General features: G+C 50.6%; 1 protein-coding gene across 1 annotated transcript; it reads right to left on the minus strand.

The window, feature by feature from the left end:
* Nucleotides 1–3,429: 3,429 nt before the first annotated feature.
* Noc (zinc finger protein no ocelli) lies at nt 3,430–23,120 on the minus strand. Its single transcript, XM_077686148.1, has 2 exons — nt 22,775–23,120; nt 3,430–7,901 (listed from the first exon to the last, which is right to left on the minus strand). The coding sequence occupies exons 1-2, from the start codon at nt 22,832–22,834 to the stop codon at nt 6,522–6,524; spliced, it is 1,440 nt and encodes a 479-aa protein (XP_077542274.1). The 5' UTR covers nt 22,835–23,120; the 3' UTR covers nt 3,430–6,521.
* Nucleotides 23,121–25,202: the final 2,082 nt, after the last annotated feature.

The following is a 25,202-nucleotide window of genomic DNA, read 5'->3' on the forward strand; positions in this document are numbered from 1 at the left end:
AGGATGCCGCATCGAACGGAACACAGCCGCTCCCGCAGCAAATCACGCGGACACCGCCGCTGGCGAGACGCAGCAGTTTCGTGCACGCCTTCTGGCTGCGCCCCGTGTCAATTATGTTTTATGTCGCGAACACGTGCAACCTAGTGAAAACAAAAACGTTTGCTAAGTAATCAAGCCTCCCCCATATTAGTGGTTCTGCCCACCATTTTTTTACTTTTTTTTTCAAAACAATTAAGATTTGTTTTTGAGTCTCTCTTCGGTCCTGGACAATTTTCGGATCTTTACGTGCTTCATTCCGTTCAAACGTTTAGATCCCACTGCAGGTACCAAGACGCTTAAGCGAAGAGTTTGTGCAACGAAAGTCAATACGCTATACCATAACTTATAGTAACATGTATATATGATAACTGATTGTGACGCATATATAGAAGCATCCTTACCAACCTTTGCGCCCGAAAGAGGCGCGCGCTCATTTATCTTACAAAGAGGGTGCAGAACACTTCCCGACATTCTCCGTTAATGCAGGAACATCCAGATAATCTGTCGCGCAAAATGAATGGGCAGCTCAGTCCAGGTCACGCATACGGCGAGAGCGGTACCGATTTAGCCCTGCCAAGCAAGCTAGGATTATACGAAAAAAATGGAGGAGTTCGCTCTCAATACAAGCCCCCACAGCCATGGGCACGCTCTTTCTAGAGAGGGAACACGGGAGAGGGGGGTGTCAAAAATCACCAAGTAGTGGGCAGCAGGGGTTACAAGGAAATATTTGTTAGACAAAATAATAAAATGAGAGAACAACAGCATATTCCTTGCTAGCATATTCCTGTGAGCATGATCCTGCTTCTGACATGATCAGCACAGCTACTTCTGCCCAAAACCAAACCCTCTTGCAGGCCCCTAAGACGCAGAACTAACTCGTCTAAAGACGTGCACTTCGTTCCTGATCTCGGAGTATTGCCCTTTTACAGCTGAAATTCGCCAGAAAGTATTCGCCAAAGCCTCTAGCAAAGCCTCCTTTCGTAGCAGCAGTCAAAACGTTACCGAAATTTCTAACAGGTTTCACACGAGCAGAAAACACTCGATGGCAGTATTGCCCTAATCAAATCGCTCGCGTATTGGGCTAGACGGGCTCCTGTCTTTCCTTCGCATGTCCCGAACGTGGAGTTGTGCGCAAGAGTGTCCCCCCCCCCCCCCCCCCCCTTCCTCCCAGACTCCCCGCAGATCTCTCACCAGTTTTACACTCTGGTGCGCGGTTTCTTTCAAGGGGCAACCGTACCGCGGTGCTTGGCAATGAATGAATAAATCTGGAAGCCCAACAGAAGAGACTCGTATTTACGCGCCAGAAACGTTCCAGTACCGTAGCTCAGCTAAACCTGAATCAGCAGAGTGATTTTTCTATTTCGTACGGTCACGCAGTGCACTTGGCATTGCTATGTGCTCTCCAAGCTTTCATAACCGCATCTGTGGGATGAATGCGAAGCTCGCATATGTTTTTTACAAGTTCATCGACAATTACGCGACAGACATTCGTCCCGGCTTGATGTCGTCCATCAGCTCATAATTTCATGCCGTATCCACGCGGCAACGTCTCTTACCACTGTGGTGCACCACCTGACAGGGCAAGGACGACGGTACCGGTAACGTCTTAATCGCTCACTCCGTCCTCCCCAACCCCGGTGGGCGCTAGCTTGAGCCCATGAATGTGCATGCTCTTTTTTCCCATATACCTGGCGTGTGAAAGCATCCTTTGAGTCAGAAGCGGGTCCCATCAGATATCTATTCCCTTACGGGGATAAAAAACCGTAGTACAAACTAAATAGAAAACGTGGAGATAGCAGATGCGCCGTGGTCAATCTCCTCTAGAAATAAACGAGCCCAAGCGTCGGAGATCATTACACGTTTGCACAAGACTCTCCGACTTCACGGTGACCCCGGACAGTGCCCCAACATCCCCAAGTGCCTGAACTAGGTCACCGGAACAATGTGCCTAGACTTAACCCCATGCCCTTCCAAAATAATGCGTTAGCCCAGCCGTGAAGGAGGAAGGGGGGGGGGGGGGGGTTACCTGAAACGTAATATTCTGCCACTTCTTTTTAATTGTTGGTACACTAACATGCACTTAACTGCAATGGCCAAGATTTATGCGCACGGAAGCAGAGCGAGCGCATCCGACATGTATTGCAGCGAAGCTGTATGAATAATCCCTCCAGTTCTCGCGCTCCTGTGGAACGAAAACTCGGGGACTTGGCAGCGTATGGGAAAATTCACAAAAATAAAAAAAGGGGCTTTAGGACCTCTATATTTTGATATGAGATGCCTTACAATGCCCATGAAAAAAATTTCTTCCCAGCAATGCGTCTGTGTCCTGAGGTCGAGCCGGCTTTAAGATCAGTGTAAGCTTAGTAAGCTGCTTTCCCACATTGTGAGATTGTGTGTTGCACAGCGAAGCATGGCCGTCTACGGAGGGAGTATGGTTACAGCCCCATAAATACTCCTCTCCACCGCCGTTGCCTCTTTCCCAAGTTGTGTATACTGATCGCCACGCGTGGCGTCTCTCTCCCCCACCCCCTGCCATTGCGCAATGCCGCGCGCTCCTTTGTGCGGCGCACTAGAGCCTGCGCTGTGAGTTCGCGTAGCCGCGCTGGCTATAATAAAACGTCATTGTCCCTACTCACCAACCGTGTGCGTCCTTTGTCTGTGACATGTAGATCGGGCCACTGTCCTTATAATTCAACATGGTCACTACCAAATCTAGCTAAGCGCCTACATTTGCCAGCTCCGCTGGACTTTCCTCTTCCCAAGGTGAAAGGACCCCGATTTATTTTTCGGTGCCACTTACGCGAGTGCATCCAGAAAGGACCGCGAATGACGAAGGCCAGTACTGCTTTGCTACCAACTGCGTTGGACAGATGCACTTCCAAAGAAAACTTGAAATCCACCTGAAATGTAGCGATACGGCTTCGAAGCAAAGCTGCTACGCCTTTCTCAGAAAACTTCGGAGTTGAATAACTCGGGACCACTACCTATCTACAGGGCAGCCACTCTATAAACTAAGCTAACCAGGATGCCAGTCGCAAGGACTGCGACGGACCTCCTTTGTAGCCGCATGACTGAGTTTCAGGTGGATGCCAGATATTCGTTTACAGAACTTTTCTCCCCATTGGTTGCTTTCCCTTACCTGGTCGTTCACCAGATGCACCCTGGCGATGGCAAAAGCGACAACGCCTTTAGTACTCGATCCAGCTCCCACGACAGCGGGAAGGCACACCCGCAGTGCCACCAGCAGCTTGCGGTCAGTTTTCAGTAGCCTATCTAGCGTGCCAACCAGGATCACACGCTGTTCCTGGGAGCTCACTGCCGTGCTTGAAAGCTCCCATCTTTCTTCTTCGTAGAAGCAGACGAGGAATGAGTGAGAGGCAACAAATGCTCAGGTTTTTCGTCAGTGTCATGTATTTGCAGGGTCATCGGCATCAAGGGGTATGTACAACAATAAACAAAATAATAATAATAATAATACAAAACAAAGGCTATCGCGTGCGCGTTTCGCACGCGCTGGCTTCAAATATATTATTAATGTACACGACTCGATCATCACACACAAGAAGAAAACAATGAAAGTGACCACCAACTTTCCAAGAAATCGCGCAACACACGAGACAAAAACGCGAACAGGCATATTTCTGTACAGTGTATATGTTACAATCCTCCCACATGAATAAAGAGACGAGACAGTGTAACTGGAACACATTTCGAAGTAAAAGAGAGAGAGAGCGAGAGCGAGAGAGAGAAAAAAAACCCAAAAACAGATAGGGTTATTTTGGCAACACGCTTTGGACACCCTTGACTTAGCATTCGACGTCAGGAGAGATCGCACCACGTTGAAGAAACGCTGCACTGCGCCGATAGTGCCTGTCTCGAAAAATGGCCCCTCAGGTTAACGGCCTAGGAGCAACACACCGCCCCATCGGTTTAAATCCACCGGGCCCTACCGACGCATGGCGGCGTAAGTGGCTTTAGCCCCTGCCGCTTTCCCGTTGACCCGACAAAACGCACGCGTACACCACGGCGGACTCGAACACAGCTGGCCCACAGCCGCAAGCAGGATATGCGGATCGAGATAAAGTTAAGCAGTCGCTGCGTCCCAAAAGAGTGACGCGGAAAAACTGCTGATCCATCCAAGTTTTAGCCCTCCCTTTTACGGTACGTCAGCTGTTATATTATAAAGCACTAGTCTATCGGTGTCACGCATTGTAAAAGGCGTAGCCTACAACGCGCGCCTGATATTGAAGCCCAGGAGTCACTTGAACAAACTGCATCAATGTAAATCCGTGTCATCTCTCTTCTCTCACGTTTTGCGGTAAAAAAAAAAAAAAACAGCTGCGTGGGCTTTAGTTACAGCCCGAGATTCTCTCTCTATCTCGTAGCCAGCTGATCAAGGAGCACGCAAACAAGCTGCCGATAAAGCACACAAGACCAAACGAATCCCGGTTAATCTGGACCTAATATGCTATCCTCAGCGCCGCCGTAGAACGGTATGCTCGGACAGCGCAAGCACGACGAGCAGGTGCGCTTTCGGCCCGCGGCTCGTCGTTCAAGATAGCCATCCGTCCGCGAGCAGGTCGAATTCTGCGCGTGTCCGAGTCGCAAAAACGCTGCGCCGCGACGAATGTTTATAAAGTGCGCGCCTGCACAGGACTGCATGCTGCTCCCGGCCAATCTCGCATTCGCATCACGCGATTCACGGGGTATGCTAATCTGGCCCCATGCGGAGAAACGCTACATTTAGATTAGCGAGGCCATCGCGTCGCGCCGGCCGCCATTCGTCAGCCTGATCGATGGGGCAATCAGGGAGATGCCTCGCTCGTTGCCGGCTGAAAAATGTACCCGACCAAGCGCGCCGCTTTTAGCCGTTGTTTTCCTTTCGTTATGAATATCGTACTGCGCACTTTGCCGCTTTCTCCGCGCGTTGCAGTACAGCGCCTCACGCGGGAGCCCAACCTGAGTCTACAATGAAAGAGGCGGTGAAATTGGCGCTTATACTTAAACTGAATGCGACATTTTAGCGATGGTCTCGACGATGGCAGTGAACATGTACGCATGTGCAGAAGCAGCCCCTTCTCCCTTTCGGCTTGAGCTCGCGAAACGAAATAGAAGTGGGAATACCTTCGCGGTGATACTTGCAAGGGCCGCTCCTCACTATTTTAGTAACCTAAAAGAAACGAAGATTTAATAGGCAGCACTCCTGATTGAGCTTGACAGCGAGGGAGAGAGAGAGAGAGAGAACGTACAAGGACCCATCTTTCGCTATACTGCAAATTGAACTTTGACGCTGGCCAAATTGGCACAGAACTCCCTGAAGAAACCGTGCGACTATTCAGCGTCAAAAGGCTAAGTGCCCTATGGCGGAGCAGTGGCAAAGGTCATAAGTAACAGTGAAGACAAAGCAGCAACGGCCGTTAACTACAGCCAATGTGACAAGCTACCGTCATGGTGTGCAAATACTCCAGCGAGTTGTTCGGCCTCCCTCTCGATGCATGATGGGCCGTTCCAACTGCCAGCTGACCTGATTACACCCCCCCCCCGTTTCTTACAAACGCACAGCACGAAAGTGTGTAACCAAATAAAAGTAAACAGAATAACGACTTCACAAAGAGCGCGCTGGAAGACCCCAGAGTAGTACTTTTGGCTAAAGTTTGAAAGTGAGCGTGAACATTAACAGCGCAGGGTCGTAGCATCGGAGAACGACACCCGCCCTTCCAAGTACGCCAACAACCGCCACACGCATCGAGGGAGCGACACTGCAGTGAACAGGTGGGAGAACGTCTGAGAGAGTCAAAGCCATGTCAAGAGGGACGCGGCGAGGCACAAGCAGGGCTTCGTGTCTTCACAAAACTGCGAACCACGCATTGTTTCTTCAATCGGCTATTTTAGCGCAGCCTCAATCCACTACTGAGGCGTGAAGCTGACATTTGTGCACAAAGAAGGCCGCGAAAACAAAACAAAACGGAAACTGTGACATTGTGCGAGTGATGTGGGCTACTACGCTTTTGAAATCACACGGCGCTTTTGGGTGCGTAAAGCTTGCAGATGGTATTATTGCGAATGCTTAAATGGAGCCACAGAGGCGGCTAAATGCGTGCATTCCCTGTTGCTTACGCTACAGCGGCAAACTAGGAGGAAGTGATGCATATTGCTTGCATATATTTCCGGCACAAATAAGCCTGTCAATAAGTATATCTGTTGCGAGGAGATTGGAACAAGCCGCTACGGGAGTCTAGAACACGCGGGTCTGAGGAGGAGAAACGAGGGGACAGAACGAAAGAGCAACACCGGCGGGGGAGCAACGCACAAAGCCGGCGAGGGCCCGAAGGAGATCGTTACATAACACAGTGCTACGCTCGGGATGAGGAGGGCCACGCCTTGACGCACAGAGTCCACGCGAGAGAACTTTCTTACATGTGAGCAGCCGTAGAGCGCGGGGGAGGTGGCACTGCACTGGCGAGTGTCCACGGGGGAAAGGCTCATGGGTGCACGGGAGGCCCTAACCTCTGTCCGTAAAGTCCGTAGGGCGAGTAGTACATGCCGAGCGACGGGTGAGGTAGGGGCGCGAACGGAGTGCCGGGGAAGGCCGGGATGGGTGGCTTGTACGGGTGGTAGCGCGCCGAGAGCGAGCCGACGGGGCTCAGGCTGGTCGGGTAGGTCCTGCGCAGCCCCGCGGGCGTGGTGAGCGACGGGGCCGTGCTGTAGTGCAGGTGGCAGGCGGCGGCGGCCGCGCTCAGGCCGCTGGGCGCCGAGGGCACCGACAGGCTGGGCGACAGCAGCGGCAGCGCGCCAGAGTCCGTCACCGACAGGTTGGTGTGCGTGCGCAGGTGCTGGAGCAGCTCCTCGGAGGTGGAGAACCGCTTGCCGCAGTACGTGTCGCCCACCATCCAGCTGCACACGTTGGGCCGCGTGAGCATCGAGTGCGCCGCCGAGCCCGGGTACAGCGGCGAGCCCAGGCCGGGCGGCATGAGCGCCGGGTTGAGGCCCAGCCCGGGGCCCAGCCGGTCGTGGCTGCACTGCGAGCAGCCGCTGGGACAGACGCCCAGCTGGGCGCTCTGCATGCTCATCTGGCAGTTGGTGCAGAACGGGTCGCGGCACACGGGCACCAGCGACGTGCCCCCGCCGGCCGTCTTGACGCGCGCGTAGCCCACGTACGGCGACAGGGGCGAACCCACCGGGTAGCTGCCCAGCTTGAGCGCCTGGCTGGCCAGCGCCGCCCCCTGGAACGCGTTGTCCACGGCGCTCGGCAGGTGGCCGCTCAGCAGCGGGGAGCAGCAGTTGGCCAGCGGGTTGAGGCCCTTGTAGGCGGCGCTCAGCGACGTCAGCTGCGACAGCGCGTCCTTGTCGCGCGCCAGGTCCAGGCCCAGGGCCGCTGCGCCGCCGTAGCCCAGACCGCTCAGCGTGTTCTGCGACGAAGGCGTAGACGAGGAGGACGACGAGCTGGTTGTCGTGATGACCGTCGCGGAGCCAGAAGACGCGTCCGACTTGGAGTGGCCGCCTTCGGACGCCGTGGGCGAGGCCTTGCCGCTGGAGGCGATGGACGCGGCGGGCGAAGAGCTGGCCACCCGCGGCGGGGACTTGGACGACGAGGAAGGGGACTTCTTTCCGCCGCCCACGTCACCATTGGAGGCTGCGTCCTCCTTCTTCGCCGACTCGTAGGGCTTGAAGGACGGCTTATCGTCCAGCTGGCTCGATGAGGACGTCGAAGAAGAAGAGAGCGACGATGACTTGCCCTTGCTCTTGTCTTGGTCCTTTGGTTTCTCCAGCGGTGGGATTATAGGCTTGATGTTGGGGTTGTCAGCGCCGATGTTGCTGCATGTCTGCGCCAGTAGTGCCAGAGGGCTCTTCTTGGCGTCCAGCTGCGGGCGAAAGAAGAGAAAAGGAAAAGAAAAACAAACATAAATGAGGCGCCCTGACGTTGCACTGAACATAAACCACTGAAAGCGCCAAAACAAAACAAAAAGCACTACACACCCCAAGTAAAGACAGGCGCGAAGGCACTCGACGAGCATCGGGCGAAGCTGCAAATAGCAGTTGCAATGCACTTCGAGTGCGCCACACAGGGCCCGAAATCTCAAGCTTCTACCCAGTGATGTTCCGTGCGGGGAATTTTCCCTTTTTCGTGGAAATTTCAGCTGTAGTTTTGGTCAAAAGGGAAAAAGGGAATCTTTAATAGATGCAGGGAATTTTAAGAGTCTCGGAGGAAAAAGGAAAAATAATGCCAGTAATCCGGACCTTGCATCATTTATCATTCTGTTTTCTTTTTAAAAGTTCCGCTACACTTCGTCGGATCTATGTTCAAATATCCGCAGTCGTGCTCCCGCAAGCCACAAGCATTCTAGACCGCTTCCCATACAGTTTATAAAATACGAAAGAGCATAGAGGAAAGAATAGTCCATAAGAAAGATCTAGTAACGCATGAAACAGCGGCGGCTGAAGGACTGAAGCCTGTTCGCATGTATTAATACTGCGCAATATACAAAAAAAAAAACTACTTTGGGTACGCCTTAGTCCGCTTGCTGTTAACAAGACGTGCCCACAGCCCCGGAGCTTAGCTTAAATACCTCGTTTACCCAACCATGTGTGGCTATTGTTCATACGGGAAGTTTTAACTTAGAGATTTAGCACGTATAGTGAGCATGCTGTTTGGTGCAGAACATGAGCTGCAAAGTCAAATGCTGCTGAGCGGCGATGTAGTGGAATTTAGTTCACTCTGAATCTCTGAACGACATCTGCGTCCTGACGGCTACGTAAAGTAGGCATAGGTGGCGCTGGCTAACGCCCCAAACGGAACAGGAATCCACGTAAAGATCTATCAGCTACAAAACGAGAATGAAGGGAAATTTGGAGGGAATTCTTGAGAAACATGCGGGGGAAAATCTCACAAAATAGGGAATTTGTGAACCTAGAAATGGGAATTTTTCTTCCCAGTAGGGAACATCACTTCTTCTACCTACTACAAGCCAGCTACCTTCCTTCGGAGTCTTCCTGGATCGTTACGTTACGGGAAGTTACGGAACGAAACGGGCGCGTTAACATCCATAAGCATGGCCAGAAAAATCCCCGCGGAGATGTATAACCAAATTTCCGAGGGCACCTAGGCACTTATGGTGAGTGCAAGCAAAACAACAGTAAATACGCCCCTGCGAATATGTGCTACGCGCCGCAGTCAGTGGAAGGGGGGGGGGGGGGGGGGGGGGTTAGGTGACGTTTCGCTGCTACAGACGCCGATGTCGGCTTTTTCGCTTAATGGACCATTTAGTTCTGTCGCATTAATAACGGCTCAGGCTAGCAGACGCATACAACGCACAAGCGCCGTATAAGGCATGAAACACGGCCTGCTTCACCAAGCAAAATCAGTTTACGAAACATACATGGCGCTTGTAGGTTACACTACGCTACCTCTATGGCGGCCATTCTTCAGGATGTCCCGGAGAACTTACTCCCTGCGTTGACTGCTATTCATACCGCCTTTTCGAAAATGAGGTCCACATACACAAATGAATGTTCGCGCGGAAGCTAAAACATCTGCAAGAAATTCCCGTTGGTACGTTTAACCGCGCAACAAGGAAAAGAAGTTCCACGCGTCACTGGCCCAGCGACCAATGTGCTAACGTCGGGCGTCGAACGCCCCGCGCGCTCTCTCTCTCTCTCTCTCTGTCTCTGTTCTGTCCCTCCTTCTCTCCTGATCTTCTGAGCGCAGGAATAATAAGAGGCCAAAGCATCCGAACGGCTCGATCCATCACCGGCGTAGCTTCTCGGAAGCGGGCATTATTTGCCCGCGCTTTGTAACACATGTGCGGCGTCTCGGCACCTTTGTCTGGTCCGTAGAAATGTCTTGCTCCTGTCACTCGGCGCGTAGGGAACAGCGGCGCACATCTCGCTCGAGACAATGAAGTGCACAGCACGCAATATAGCGCGCCTGTTTTTTTTTTTTTTTTTTTCTTCTCCGCTCTTCATTTGTTCCGACCGGTAGGCGGCTGGGTTCAACAGCCGCAAGAAAACAGCTTGCGGAACAACAATGGCTCGGCACGTTCGATCAAAATTTGAAAACCATTGTTTGATTTATCGCCCCAGTGGCGCTGTCGGCTGCCGCCGAGGGCATATCATGTTATTTACCGTTACGCCTTGTCTTATTTCTGCTCTAGGTGTGAATTACGAGCGGTTCAGGCGAAAGAGCGCGCGACCGGCAAGTCAAGTGGTAAACAAGTCTTCGCTGTGCGTCATCCGCGGTCTATGTATGCATGCGGCGTAGGTCGCCGCATCGATTCCGCGGCCGCCGAGAAAGTCACGCGCTTCTCAGAACTGTGACGTCTGCTTTAATTCCCCGCTTTCTCTGGCGACCTTATCGCCGCGGATGGAAATAGTACGATTACCGAGAAGTGCTTAGTTCGAACCCAGAAAAGTGGTGACAAGACAACTGTTCTCGATTGCCGCGTTTGTTAGCTCTTCCATTGCTACTCACAATGTACGATCGCTCACGATGTGACACACGCGCTAACCTTGATGGACGTTTATAGCGCCGGCTAAACAAAATGGCTCGGCCTTCGTCGCACACGAACCGGGATTGGGTCTCGCTTGAAACATTTTGCACACGCCAACCGCACTGTTCCTCGAACATTCTTCCCCCCTTTGAAGTGTTGTTTAGTCAACTAGCGAGGTAGAATGCAAAGCCTAGATATTTTATACCGCAGAGCAAAGCGGAGACTCGACGATCGCGCTCAACTGAAAAAAAAAAAAAAAAGCTTAGTTTACCAAACTTAAGCGTCTTTTCACGAACATTGTGCGCCGTATTAAATCGTTACTAAGTATCACTACCAAATGGGCTGATGAGAAAAGCTCGATAAAATTCCTCTTTAAGCAGAACGCCCGGATGTCATCATGTCTTTTTGTTTTGATAGTCAAAGCCTTCATTACATAGTGTGCCCAGTCGTATATTCTGTAGCTGTAGTTAAGACTACTTCTGGATTTATAACGTTCGCCGAGATTTCTCCACATGCGTGTTCTCTCTCTCTCTCTCTACTACGCCTACACGGCAGGAAACAAAATCCGCGACCACGGAAGCCAGCGCGACACATATTCGCATCCAATCACAAACAAAGGTAGTGCTACGTAACCCATTCAGTTCAATGCACTTAACCTGCCAAAGCCATAATCTCTGATTGCGTGGACATGTCGCTGAGAGTCTGCTTTAGTCTCGCTTCTTCTTTACGTATAGTTCAACGTACGTGTATGGTTTGACCTACGAAGCCCGGAGTTGCCTTCGTTGTCCCTTCGTTCCAATAATTCAGAGCTGAAATCACATTATATCGACTACCACCACATTCTACTGAGGGATGAAGTGCTGGTAAGAGATTGACGTTGGCCCCAACCGAAGCAAATAATCTGAAACAAACCATCAGGCAGCGACGGCGTCACTGCCTGATACCAAGACTGTACAGTGTTCGCAGTTTCGCAACAGCGAAACTGCGAAACACTGTACAGACTGGTATAATCCTGAACATGCTAGGTCTGCCACGATCAAAAACCGCGCCAAGTTCTGCGTCCCCAACGCCGCATGTCAATTTCGGTGATCATAGCTAGGTTCAAAAAAATCGCAGACGATGCGTCAACGGTCTAGGCCCAGTAATTTCATTGCTTGAAACATTAGGTAACAAATTACGAATTACCCTACTTGCGAAAGCAGAGCTATGTCTGTTCCTTCTATAACGTCGTAGATCACCAATTTCCCGCACAGGTAGACGTATCAGTGGTGCAAAGAGAGAGAGAGAGAGAGAGAGAGAGAGAGAGAGAGAGAGAGAGAGAGAGAGAGAGAGAGAGAGAGAGAGAGAGAGAGAGAGAGAGAGAACTTTATTTGTCATCTTTGCTGAGCGTAACCACCCGAGAGAGACGTTCCGGGTGGGCGCTTCGTCAGACGGCGGCCAGGAGCCCATGGACCCTGGCGGCGTCTTCAGCCAGCTGGATGACCGCAGCTTGTACTTCGGGAATGCAGCTGAGCAGCGCGGCCTCCCACTGCTCGGAATTACTGATGTGGAATCCGGGGTTGGCGGACTGGGGTTTGAGATGGCAGGACCCAACCATGTGGGCCAGTGAAGCAGCTGGCAGTCCACACCATTTGCATGTGTCCTGGTACCTTTCTGGGTACTGTCGATGGCATAGGGCGGGGTGGGGGAAAGTGAATGTCTGCAGCCTACGCCACGCTACTCATTGTCCTCTTGTGAGGGATCTGTGAGCTGCCGGAAGTTTCAGGCGACTCAGCCTATAGTGCTGGGTAATTTCCTTATATGTCCAGAGCCGATCCCTCCCCCACGTGTCAGACGGCACCTCTTCGGACTCAGAGTCAGCCTGGTTGCAGAATCCTCGGGCTGCCTCGTGTGCCATCTCGTTCCCCGGGAGGGACGAGTGCGCTGGTGTCCAAACCAGACGGACTTGTCTTGATGTCGTCTCAGAGCGGGTCCGCAGTATATGCGCCGCTTCCATACAAACTCTCCCTCTTGCGTAATTGCGCATGGCGGTTTTGGAATCCGATATGATTACGCTGGCCCGTGTACCCATGATGGCGAGGGCGATGGCCACTTCTCCCGTATCTGTGCGGGACGTGTTAAGGTAAAAAAAAATATGCCCGGCCGATATAAAGCGTTGCAAGTGGTCTTCGTTCCCGTTAGACTACAGTAACGCTCTGTAGCCCAACTGACTGCATCGCCTTTCCGCCATTGCATCAGCAGCATAGAAAACCCGAAGATAGAGGGGGGAAACAAGACACCAGAACCCCTAATGTTAAAATATTAAAACTTACACCGACATAATTACGCCGACGCTTGGGCTTATTTATTAAATGATTTCGGAATTATAAACTGACTGCGCCAAATTCGACATGAATAGAAAACTGAAATGTAAAGTCGTCCAAACTGTTAACAACAACAAAACACGAGGTGCCTGCCTGCGCACGGAGTGGCAGCTCACGATAGCTTAAGCCGCATCTTTGGCGCCTGGCTATCGGCACTCACGATGCTGCCCTACTGCCCTCGGGTGTTTCAGCGCATGCGCACAGCCTGGCTTAGCAGCCCGAGTGCTATCGTAAGCTGCCGCTCTGTGCATACGCTGGCACCTCGTTCTTTGTTGTTGTTAACAGTTTTGACGACTGTACACCTTCAGGTGAATACTTTCGATACACGCTATAAATATATAAATATAGACGCACACGCTAAAGTGCGCAGTCTTCTGATGTTTCGTCGGCAGAGGACCGGCCTTTCTCCAAAATGAAGGTAGTACATGGCCTCAGCAGAGTTTAACAAGGTATTTAAACTCTGTCGCCCCATGCCAAGCTTTGATCTTCGAGAAAGGCTGGTCCCCGGCTGAAATATAAGAACAAATGTTGTATTTCCTTGTAACTTTATAACTGCAGGCTTAACTTACTACCCAGGAACCTTTCTTGCTGTATATATATATATATATATATATATATATATATATATATATATATATATATATATATATACATATATACATACGCGCACACGCACTTTGAAATCCGGAGCGGTGCTTGTCGCTATGGCGCCCCTGCAGCCAGCTATCGTCGGCCTCAGCACGAAAAGGCAGCGTCTTTCTGCGACGGGAGGGAGAGGCACTCCATCACCGGCAGCGTGAAGACAGCTGCCTTCGGTTCTGGGAAGCTGTCAGTCAAACTGCGCGCTTGGTCCCTTTCAACCTTGCGAGTTAAAACTGCTAACGGCGACATATCACTTAATTCGCCATTTCTTATTGTTACTCATCATGGCGTCTCGACCTTTTCGATATGAGAGAGGCGTCTCATTGTGTTCGCCGCACTGGCGAATAACAACTGGCGTTGGGACAAAAAAAGGCCGCCCCCTATTTGCAATTTAAAACCTCGAGGTGTTAACTTCCCGGCGGCCCGCTCAGCACAACCTGAGCGTCAGCAGCCAATGCCGCTCGCGTCCAAGCGCGGCAGGCATGCGTAATGGCGCCCCCGCTTGCTATCGGAGCGGACCGTTAAATACGGCCAGCTAAAACTCTCCGCCATTCGTGATTAATAATGTGTCTATTATAATGTACCTCTTCGGACAACGCCCAAGAGGCTCCGCAAGCACGGACGTATCCAGGATTAATTGGGAAATGGCGCCCAAAGTGATTCACCGGAAGCCTTGCATGTTCGTACGAACACTCGGCAATTCGTTAACTATAAGAAGTGAGCGAGTTATTCCGAACAAAAATTACGCCACTAATCACAGGTGGAGGCGACGGAGATACGCAGTATAAAACACGCAACAAGCTTGTGGCAGCGGTCGCTCGATCGAAAGACGCGGAAAACAAGTTTCGGCAGAGAGCAGACGAAATCCGCAATACCTACTGCTGTGAAGGGAAATTTGACATCCTCCTCAATGCAGCCGTACGGCTACAAAGGAAAGCTGTACAGCTTCCTTGGAAACTTCGCAGTTGAAGAAAAATTCATCCTAGTCCAGGATTCGAACCCGGGACCACCGCCATCGAGGTGAATGTCAAATTTTCCTTCACACAAACTTACTTCACTTTGGGGATTTCTCTAAATCTGGTCGATTAACAGCTAGTACTGTTTGACAACTTCTTTCTTTCTTGACTGAGCTAACTATAGCCTTCCTGCTCAGTTACTGCGTTCAATCCAAAGCCGAGCGGAAAAGACTTGCCAGCAGCCTTTTGTCAATGTTTGCAAGTTGTGCGCGGCCGGGCGATTACAAACAGAGTAGTCCTCAACGGGAGTAGGTGGGAGTAGGTATTAGTTAACTTTATGTTAACCAGTGCGTCGGTCACATTACGAATATTTCCATTTTATTGCAGTGTACGCAACAAGCGTACGTACACATATATGTAAAGGTGTGCGTAACGACGGGTCATGCGAAAACGTTTTTTTGTTCAGGGAAAAAAACCAGTGAAAAACAACGCTTTTTCCCTGAACATGATGAACCAACAGGCCCACACTTCCACTTTACTGTTTTTTTGCGCGAACGGATTTTCATGAAAACGCATTGGTCGATTGCGTACAAGCAGTTGTGTAACTGGACGCATAAGAGTGCTTAGTTGATGCCGTTCGTACCGGGACAGTTAGGCCGGGTTCAGACTGTTGTCGCAACTGTCGTAATAACTTTAACGAATGACGTCATTTCACGACTCAGCCAACCGAATTGCGTGACCCACCATTTTTTTTACGTCCATAGACCACTATATGGCTTTTGCGTCGGTAGTCTGAACATCGCCTTAGCGGCCGAAGTGGATAAAACACGACCTATTTAAACAAAATGAACGAAACCGCGCGTTTTGTGGCGGCGGACGAGCGGCGCCCAAGCCGAAGTAAACTTTGCGACTGCAAGGAACGTTCGTGCCCCTGCATTCCATTCAACGACGGTTATCTACTGGAATGCGATAGCGTTTCGTTGTATCACTGCTCTTTTGAACCGTTATTACCAGTGTATACAGTCAACAGCAAACGACGGGCGAACGGAAAACAAAGAGCTGAAGGGAACATGTTTCTGTGTCATTTGGGTTTAGGGACAAGATACAGGCGTAGTCTAGAAATATGTGCGAATGCGATGACCATTACTATCCATGAGCCACACCAAAACTTGTGGTCGACATAAACAAAATCCTGAAATTTGTGTTTTAAAAAGTTCATTGTGGCCCTCTAGCGCTCTTTTGTTTTTCAGTTGGACGACTGTATCACCGAATGTAGTAAGTAAGTCGAACTGAGACATTAAAATTTTTAATATCGCACGTTTGCAGTGTAAAATTGTAGCGGTAGCTTCATGCAAATAGAGCAAAACATTGCGACATGTGGGACACATGTACCGCTATACTGATCTCGAAGTTCGCTTTGTCGAGTTGCACGGGACCCCAACGAAGATTGGCGTCGCCATCTTGGACATAACAACAGTGATGCCCGCCACTTTCCGTTTTTTTCCCTAAACGATTGATACGGCAATCGATAGCGCTCCCAGAAACTTCACCACCAGCCACCTCCCAATCTCTACTGTGTGCACTCGGTTCGCGACATCACTTCGTCGCTGCGGCGCATCGAATCTTCCAAGTAAACAAGACCGAAGAGTCTTGTATATATATAGCCATGATATATATAGCTATGTATATATATAGCTATATATATATATAGCCATGACGTAGGAAGAACACACCATGAAATATTTTTCTCGCAGCGCAAACCGCCCTATAGTATAATCTAATGTAACAAAAAACTGTGCGCTTGTACAAAGTAGCAGTGCAGTGGAGCGTGCTGAAATTCCTCATGGTGCTGGCTCAACTCAGCAGGTCTCGAGAGTACGACAGTATTTGCATTCAGCGTGGTTTGTACAGAAATCTGACGTCTGGTAACGTGCCAGGTATACCGTACTTCTGTGGCGTTTTCTTTTTAAAGCTGCGAAAATAAAGCATAGCTGTCTCGCCGCGGGGACCGGTTCTAAAGAACGACTACAAGTTGTTTACCAGTGCGCCTCGCTGGCCCGAACTTCGGTTACGGCCACACAGTGATGTCCCGCACAGGTGACGTCACAATGGGCTCACATTCGCACACGCTTCCCGCAATCATAACAGGTTACAATCCGTGCTTGCGCACCACTCAAGGCTGCTACGTTCCGCTTAGACAATGTAAAATCAAAGCGGCGATTTTCAGAAGTTAAGCCTGACAGCTCTGCCCAGCATGCACTGGCCAAGGTGTGGAAGCATGCTTCGAGTGACAACACAAATCCGCTAATTTACTACGGAATGAAAACTGCTCAGTGTCTTTTCAGCACCAGTGGGGCTACACCATGCTATATATGCGCACATATTCGTTCACATGATCTCATCTGGCACCGGCGGTATATTAGCTGAGAGAGAGAGAGAGAGAAATCGCTTTATTCATGCTTAAGCGGGTTTATGGGAGCGGTGTGGCCGTCGGTTTGAGGCCGGCGGCGACGTTGTCAGCGCGGGTGATTTAGGAGACAAGCAAAACATTATCGTGACAGCGCTCACCCCAGGCAGCGGAATAAATTGTAAACTGAAGAGAAGAAAGAAAACGAACGCACAAGAAAATAATGACCATTTTGTATCGTTAGCTCCTGTGGAATGCTGTTCACAACGCTTAATTGGCCAAGCACATAGGTGCCGTCGCAAATGGCCGCAGAAACACGAAATCATTACTTTTCTGGCCAGAGAAATGGTATAACACCAGAATAAAAAAAGACGCCCTTGAATAAAACTTCTAGCCGTTCCGTGCTTCTGTATCAGCTGCAGAGTTGTGTTGTTCAGCCATGAGGGTGTAGTTTTGATTGTAGGCCGTAGTGGCCATATCGTTTGACTCGAAAATGATGGCAGTGAAAAAAAAAAAAGCCCACATGTACAATATTTAAGGAGAGAAAACAATTCGAAACACGTCGCACAACTCATGGTGTAGCTCTGACGCATAGAACCGCGATCTTTATCAGAAAAATTGAACCGAAGGATGGTGCTCAAAAGTAACCAACACCGTAAAAGCTATAAAACTGTAAAAAAGGCTTAGCCGATCAAAGCTCAACTGTTCACAAGTCAGTCGGGTGCGCATACCCAGACGTGAAAACTTCATCCCGCATTCTACGTCCGCTCTCGCAGCATATATAGTAGGGGCGGAATCCTCAGTTCCCGTTTCAAAAACGCCTTGTTTTTCGCGCCCGTTTCCAGTCGTAGTTGTGGTTGTGGGCCCTCTGCCATGCACAGAAACCGCTTGTCTTGTTAGCCCTCTCCCTGCTTGTTTGGCGTGACGTCCGTGTCGTCTTGACTTATATAATCAAGGAGCACTCGAAAGGGGGAAACCTTGAGACGGACTCAAAACGGACAAACCTCTAAATTACGCCCTAGGTGGCAACGTCATCCCATGTGCACCAGGCAAGCACCTAAGCGTTGTTAGCTCAGGTGTGTAGCTAATCGATATACGAGAACTGTAGCCAGCTCGAGGCAGGCACGCTGCCTCTCGTTGATGACGCGGGCTCATATTAAGCGACAGTGAGGAGCCGAAAGTAATCACGGGCGGGGACGTCGTATGAAATCGCCTTCACGCGTGAAATACGATGGCACACAGCCACACACTCAATAATATTCACCCTTTACTTGAATTGCTGAAAGTACGTGAATACGCTCCTGTCGCTTCAGAGGGTTATGCGAAGACGAATCGTTCCGCATGTGATTAGATGTCGCGTGACATCGCGAGCGCACAACGTGATTCAACCGCGAGCCAATGAAAGCAGAAGGCCCTCACAAGCTCTCTGCGAAGACGACTTTCAACCCAAAATTATACTCCCGCAAGCCACCTTCCCACTTGTAGCGCAGCTGATCTTTCTACGGGCGCTCCTTGCGTCACTGTGTGTATATAATGGTCGACAAAATCGGGAGCATTAAACTCGTCCTCCGTGAGCCTCGTTAGGGCTTGACAAAATATAACCCCGCCACTAAACGCGGCTCGTATTCGAGCACGTACTGTACAGGAAAGAACTGTTTTCGATTACCGCCAGTCGCCGAGAGATTTCCATTTTGATAAAGCTCGCAGTTTTGCGCGATGCAACGCCCAAGTACTCGGCGCGAAATGAGGTAATCCCCGAGTATTTGGGCATCGCGATCCGACAAGGCAGGTCCCTTCGGGAGGGAAGAAAAAAAAGGGGGAAAAAGAAAGATTTGCACCCGCGGATACCCGCGCAATATATCTTGCCGCCTTCAGGCGCGCTCTTTTTTCTCCCCCGCAGCCTGGAAGCATGGGCGCCCAACGCGACCGCCGCGGTCGGGCCCAGACAGTGGGCTTCCTCCGCGGCGATCCGCGTTCACAACGCCATCGTGTCGGCGGGAAGAAAAATCGAGTGGCAGCAAGCGGCGGCAATTTATTCAAAGCGGGCTGCGGGAAAAACAGGAAGAAGAGGACAGCGGGGCCGATCAATTTGCGCTGCGCCCCCGAGCGCGCGGCTTAATCGTCCCGCGCTCGACGACGCCTCACTATACACGCGCCCGGCCATTGTATCTCTCGTCCCTTTTCACACCGCGTCGACGGCAGCCGTCGTCGTGACGTACGGGACTATATATATATATATATATATATATATATATATATATATATATATATATATATATATATATATATATATATATATATATATATATATATATATATATATATATATATGGCACCACGGCATAAAATAACACACAAATTCCAGATTCGAAACGAACACAACGCGCGTAGGACGGGACTTTTCTTTTTCAAGGTGTCCTCTGTATTCAAGTGGTTCCGTTGCGCCACGGTAGAAATAAACAGTATATTTAATTCAGAATTCAGCCGACGACCATCGCATTCCAATTCTACCGTTATGGCTTAATATTATGGGCAGATATGCCCTGGGTAATCGCGAGATAAACCTGCAAAACCCAGGCGCGGCCTTACTAAGTTATGCAGCATGGTTGGTGGACGCACTTAGAGCTTCTATATATATATATATATATATATATATATATAAGCTACTGAAAGAGCGGACTTGGCAATAAACCGCGAGGCACGCAGCGGTAGCAGCGCAACGTCAGTGTGAAACAAAACATTTGTCGGTTGGGTAACTTTGCATCCTGACTCTAGTTTGAGGATGCAGATCTACGGGACGCGCCCGGAATCTCGTGATACCGACTATACACAGATGAGATGTGACTACGCTACTTCAAGTATACGGCCCACGCGGATTGCACACACTGCCTCGCGGCCACGTGGTCAACGCGGACGCAAGACAGAGACAGGGTTTTTGCTTCATTTTACTTGTTCGTTGTAAATTTTCATCGCCATTGTCTTTGTGGCTATACGCACTGCCAAAGAACTATTCGGTATGCGTGTGTGTGCTAGCGCATTTATGCGCACGAAAGGCACTCTGAAGGTGCTTCAAAATACGTCCACAGCTGAAGCATCCGATGTCTGGGGCGATCATCAGCATTTACCACTCGAGCGTCTTACGCAAACATGAGTAGAGCGCACCGGCCAACTGCCGCTTACAGTGCCTTACGTACACTGTCGCATAAATTATATATTATCTACGTGTCTACCACGGCAGCCGCGGATTTTGCGCTCTGTTCTCGCCCTGCCTCCGTTCACTATAGAGTGAGAAGCATACGCACATCAACCGGGCGTGCGCTATACACATGGCGTGTATACGAACTTTTGCAAAGCTCAGTTCCGTCGAGTGAATGTATACATACGTCAAGATGATGTGATAGTAAAATGTAGCGTTGCGCGTGCTGGTTCTCGTGCGGTTCACACAGAACTAGAAATCAACGCATAAAACGCCGCAGAGCTCCGTTCTTGTGCTGTTGTATTTTCGAAACCCGGCAGCGTCGGCTGCTGCTTCAGTGGCGGAAGCGATAACGTCCACGTGAAAGAGATTTTGGCACATGTCAACGAACACTAAGCGACTTAAATTTATCCCCAGCCACTCACTACGGCGCGTCCCATACTTTCCGCGCCTCCTCCAGTTATTTTATTGCAGCGAATCCACGGGATACAATGTCTGGTCCGTTGTTGTAAAATCTCGCACAGAAATGGCATTTCACGCTCTGAACCAAATACCGCTCTCCGCATGAAAGTATTTTAACGATTCGGTCCCGCTGAACGACGACGTGGTCATTCTCCACGCGGACAAAGGCCGCTGATGCGCGGCTGCGCTTTACTGACCGTCGCTTCTTGCTGTGGACAGTATCAATTCATCGCCAATGGCGTGCAATAAAGAACGCCAGCAGATTCACATCGTGTATGAGGCAAATTGGGCCATAAATTACTTTTCGCCGCGCACGACTTCAGGACAGAGGGGCACCATTCTTTAAAAACACCATTCCAAGAGTACGCAGGAACATGTCCGTAAAATTTTACGAGAGCGTATTCCGCCTGAACTATCTGCATCATGCAGCGTGCACGGAAAAAAACAGTCAGTACTAACATGTGTACCGGGGTTCGTAAACGGTTTTCGACCATCGGGCCGATTACTGGACCTGAAATCGGGGTTCACTTCGGCGACCCTGGTGCATGAGGAGAATGATGACGAAACTAGGAGATCATTTTCGCTGTCCCGCTGCGCTGCCCCCCGATAGTGTAACAGCCACTAAGAACGTCTCGGCACTCGTTTCCCGAGTCCCGATAGGAGCGGTTGAGGCCATTTCGTTTCTCGCAGCTGGATGAACGCGTCATTCAGTGGACGAGCAGCGAAAGGCTTCCAAGGAACGCCGTTATTCAGGTATGCGGGGACATTAATAACAGGTGCCATCAAAAGGCGTCGTTACAGACGGCTCGCGAAAAGGCGCTGCTCCCCTCTACACCTTCTGCTTCGGTGCGAGCCGTAATTCACTCCCGACAGGTTCGTGCGCGCCGACTGAACTCAGTATAATCGGACGTCGACCAGGTAAAAACACACTACCTCCAGCGGGGCCTGACGTCAGCTCGCTGTTGCAAGGCTGTTCATACGTGAATGTGTAACTCTGAGGTGACTTCAGCTGTTAGCATACGCATTGCGGCTTTCAGCAACCCCCAACGCTGGTACGCGCGCGAGACAAGTTCGCTTAAATTGGCTTCACGTGCTAACAGGAATTCTCGCCAACTCCGGTTGAAAGCGAAATCGTTTCGGTGACGCAGGTATGAAAGTTACGGCGAAGAAACGAGAGACGCGGACAACTGAATAGGCCAAAGAGAACCGAACTGCTCATGGAAACGACACGACTACGGCATAGCGCTGTCTTATGCTCGTATGCTAAGCTGCAAAACGCATCTGCATTGAACTTTTGAGAGAATTGACGTCAGTGCCACAGCTGCCTCATCACGTTAACTTTGCAGGAATCAAGAAAAAATCGTCAGGATTAATTCTCCCGTCTTTTACTTTTCTGAGGAGGGGGGGGGGGGGGGGGGGGGGGATGTCTGATCACACTGGCTTGCATAGTCGTGCAAACACAAGTCCTGCATTCAGCGAAAACCAACATTTCTCTGAATTGATCAGATTACTACCAATCTCTTATTTCGTAAAAGAGCTGCTGGCGTTTCGAGGTCACCGGCAACTCCTTTCCATATAGCAGTCGTTTTGGACTTTAAAGGTAAAATCGCCTCTAAACACACCGTATCTAATGGGAACGATTATATGGACACCACTGGGCTGCACAAGCCACAGACACGTGTCACGGAAATTTTCAGACAAAATCTCTGCACAAGCTCAGCAAAGGCATGCGCTAGTGCACTCCGCGGCCGCGCGTTGGCGCCACCGGACGGGCAACGAATCATTTCTCCAACGAGCCGGCCTGGTTCGCCGCGTGAGCCCCGCTTATTCCACATATACACGACATTCACACTCTATTAATGCCTCACATCGCTGGCAGTCAATACCGGGCAACTGATATGTACACAAGTGCTGCACAGTCATGACTGTGAAAACTGCTGGAGGCTCGAGAGTTCAAAGTACCTTGCTTGCTTCCTTTTTTTTTCGTCCGCCTTAAGTCGAGTTATCGAGGGAGATAACTCGAATTAGGACGCATAAAAAGTCGCAGAAAATTTCGCTAAACGGAGTGTCTGTTGCCGTTTCTTAAAGCCTGCAGACTGTCAACGACTGTCCATGCGACACGAAGTGTGTCAACGTCATCGGGCTGGCTTGCCAGATGATGTTGCCACTCCGATGTACTAAGTTGTCTGGAGCGCGTTTTCGAGATCTCAAGGGTCACTCACCGTTGTTGGAAGCGGAGACAGGAACTCTGGCCTCAGGTACTGATTACTTGACGTCAGCATGGTGATGGGTCATGGAACCCCGACGAGGCCGAAGAAAACTTGATGTGAGCGCGGGACTTCTCCGACGCAGACAGCGGCGAGTAATCCCGTGCAGAGTATGATAATCCAGCCTCCGTGGAGGCAAATGTCCCGGCGAGCTGCGTCTCAGTCTAGACGCGAGAATGGTCCGTCACAGCTGAGCAAAAAACAGGCCGGCGCAGACGCTGAGAGATCGCGGAAAGGAGCACGGTGCGTAACGACGTTCCGCTCGCTCTTGAGTCGCGGCGAGTTCTGCGCGCGCGGTGCGTTCGCCGGATCGCGCCTCTCCGGGCGGAGACGTCACGTGCACGCGAACTCCCAACATCCGGTGTGTCGAAGGAGGAGCCAACCCGTGACGTCACGCCCATCAATTTCCGGTTTCTCCTTTCCCTCCACGGTTCTCCGCGGTCGGCGCGGCCAATGGAAGCCCGGCCGAGCTAATGATCTGGCGTCGGGCCAGCTGTCAACTTTTACAACGCTATCCATCAGCCCGTTGTCAGAGCTGCCAATCAGGCATGATTTATGTCAGCTTTTGTTGTCAGAGCCGGGGCGGTCTTTCTTTGGCGAGTCGCCGCGGAGGAGGGAAGAGCTTTTCTTTCCTCCTTGCCTCTTGTGCGAGGAGGAGGAGAGTGCCTCCGCCCGCGGCGGCGGCTCCTCTCTTTCGTGGATGAATGCGTCGAATTGAGAAAGAGAGTTGTCCGCTCCCTGAGTCTTCCTCTTCGGTCACGCTAATCTTTCAGAATCGCATCATTCGCGCCGGAGAAGAAAGAACCAGACGCGACTGTCATGGCGACGATCGAGTGGCCCCGAGGAAAAGAGGCGCGCCGCGGCGGCTCTCGGCGAAGGGTGACCCTCGCTTGCTGGGCGCTACGAGCCGGACCACCGGAGACGATCCACCCGTCTTGGCTCCTTTGAACCCGCGCTGTCTCTCCTCCGCCAGGTGTCCTTTGTGTGCGCGCCTAATGACCGCGCGCTGTCTTGGCCCCGCTGGCTGCGGTGGTTAGTCGTGGATTGCCGGGATAAGCAGATCCGTTCGCTGATCCGGGCTTGCCCGCGGCGCGTGTGATCGCCGCCCTTGTGACAGTGTGAGATTGGCGAGGATTAGCGACCGCATCGCGGCTGGTGGCCTTTTGTTCGCGCCGCCCTGTCGGGATGCGCTCGTCAGAGGATTTCCGTTCCCGCTTCCCTTGTCCGTACGAATCAGCACATCGTGCGCTTGCCTCGAAGCATCGTAATGGCTGCTCTTTGAGCCTTTCACACTCTGTGCCCCACCACTTTTTTGCTTTTGTTATTTTTTCCCCTATCAACTCTTCCCAGCACGTCGTATTTCCTTGATCATGGCTGGAATCAATGCTTACAAGAAGCGGTAGCTCTTACCATGTGCCACCGCATAAAATCACCTATTCGCCCCTCGGAGAAGAAAAGAAATTTGAACAGGTGTTGATAAAAGGTTTAGAGGAGTATCTGGCCTTTTGTAGCTCTTTCAACAGCAGCACAGGCGGCTTTGTTTCGAAATAAATAATTACAGCAGGAATGTCTCTCTTTCATCCCCCCCCCCCCCCCCCCGACCCATTTTTTTTTATCACGAAGGGAATAGGCTCGTCACAAAGGGCACCGCCTTTCCTCCATGGAGTGAACTCAGCGCCAAACGGGCTTACAATTCCTATACGGTGCTTATATCTCGGAGAGCATCTAGGAAATATTGCAGCTGGACAGCAAAAAAGAAAAAAAAAAAGGCGACAGCCATTTTGCCACTGGCTATAGCATTAAATATGCCCAAGTACTAAGTACGAACTGTCGCTCTTGCGTTCACCCACAATCTTTACCTCGCTTGTACACAAAGGCAAAACATCTCCCAGAAATTTGAGCTGAAACATGCTTATCGACTTTGATATTAAGACACCTTGTTTGAAAATACATCTATCTGAAATTTAAGTCTTTGTAATAAGCGCGTGGAGGAAAAGGTTGCGGGGTACACTTATGTTACATTTGCATGTCTCCACTATGGTGTCGTTTTCTTCAAAAACGCCTAACGAACTAGGGCAGTCCCGTTTCAACATAAGTATATTGGGCGGCGCCACCCTTTTCGCGCTTTTGATATTTTCCGCGTTATTAAAAAAAAAAAATCTGCTTCTGCGAGTTCTATGTCCGTATTGAGGCACTGCAGTCTGTCGCTACCGGCCAATTTATTTTCGTAGTTCAGTGTTCCTTCAACAAAAATAAATTGGCACGACTAAGTGCCCAGTAGCGAGCGAATAGATGTTTTTTGGCTCCGACTTCTGTCGTTTGTAAAATATATATATATATATATATATTTTTTAAAAAATACGATCTGAGTTTTATGCGCCGA

The sequence above is a fragment of the Haemaphysalis longicornis genome, unplaced genomic scaffold (genome assembly GCF_048455015.1).
Source record: "Haemaphysalis longicornis isolate Haplotype H1 unplaced genomic scaffold, Haemaphysalis longicornis Haplotype H1 scaffold_1, whole genome shotgun sequence".
NCBI lineage: Eukaryota > Metazoa > Arthropoda > Arachnida > Ixodida > Ixodidae > Haemaphysalis > Haemaphysalis longicornis.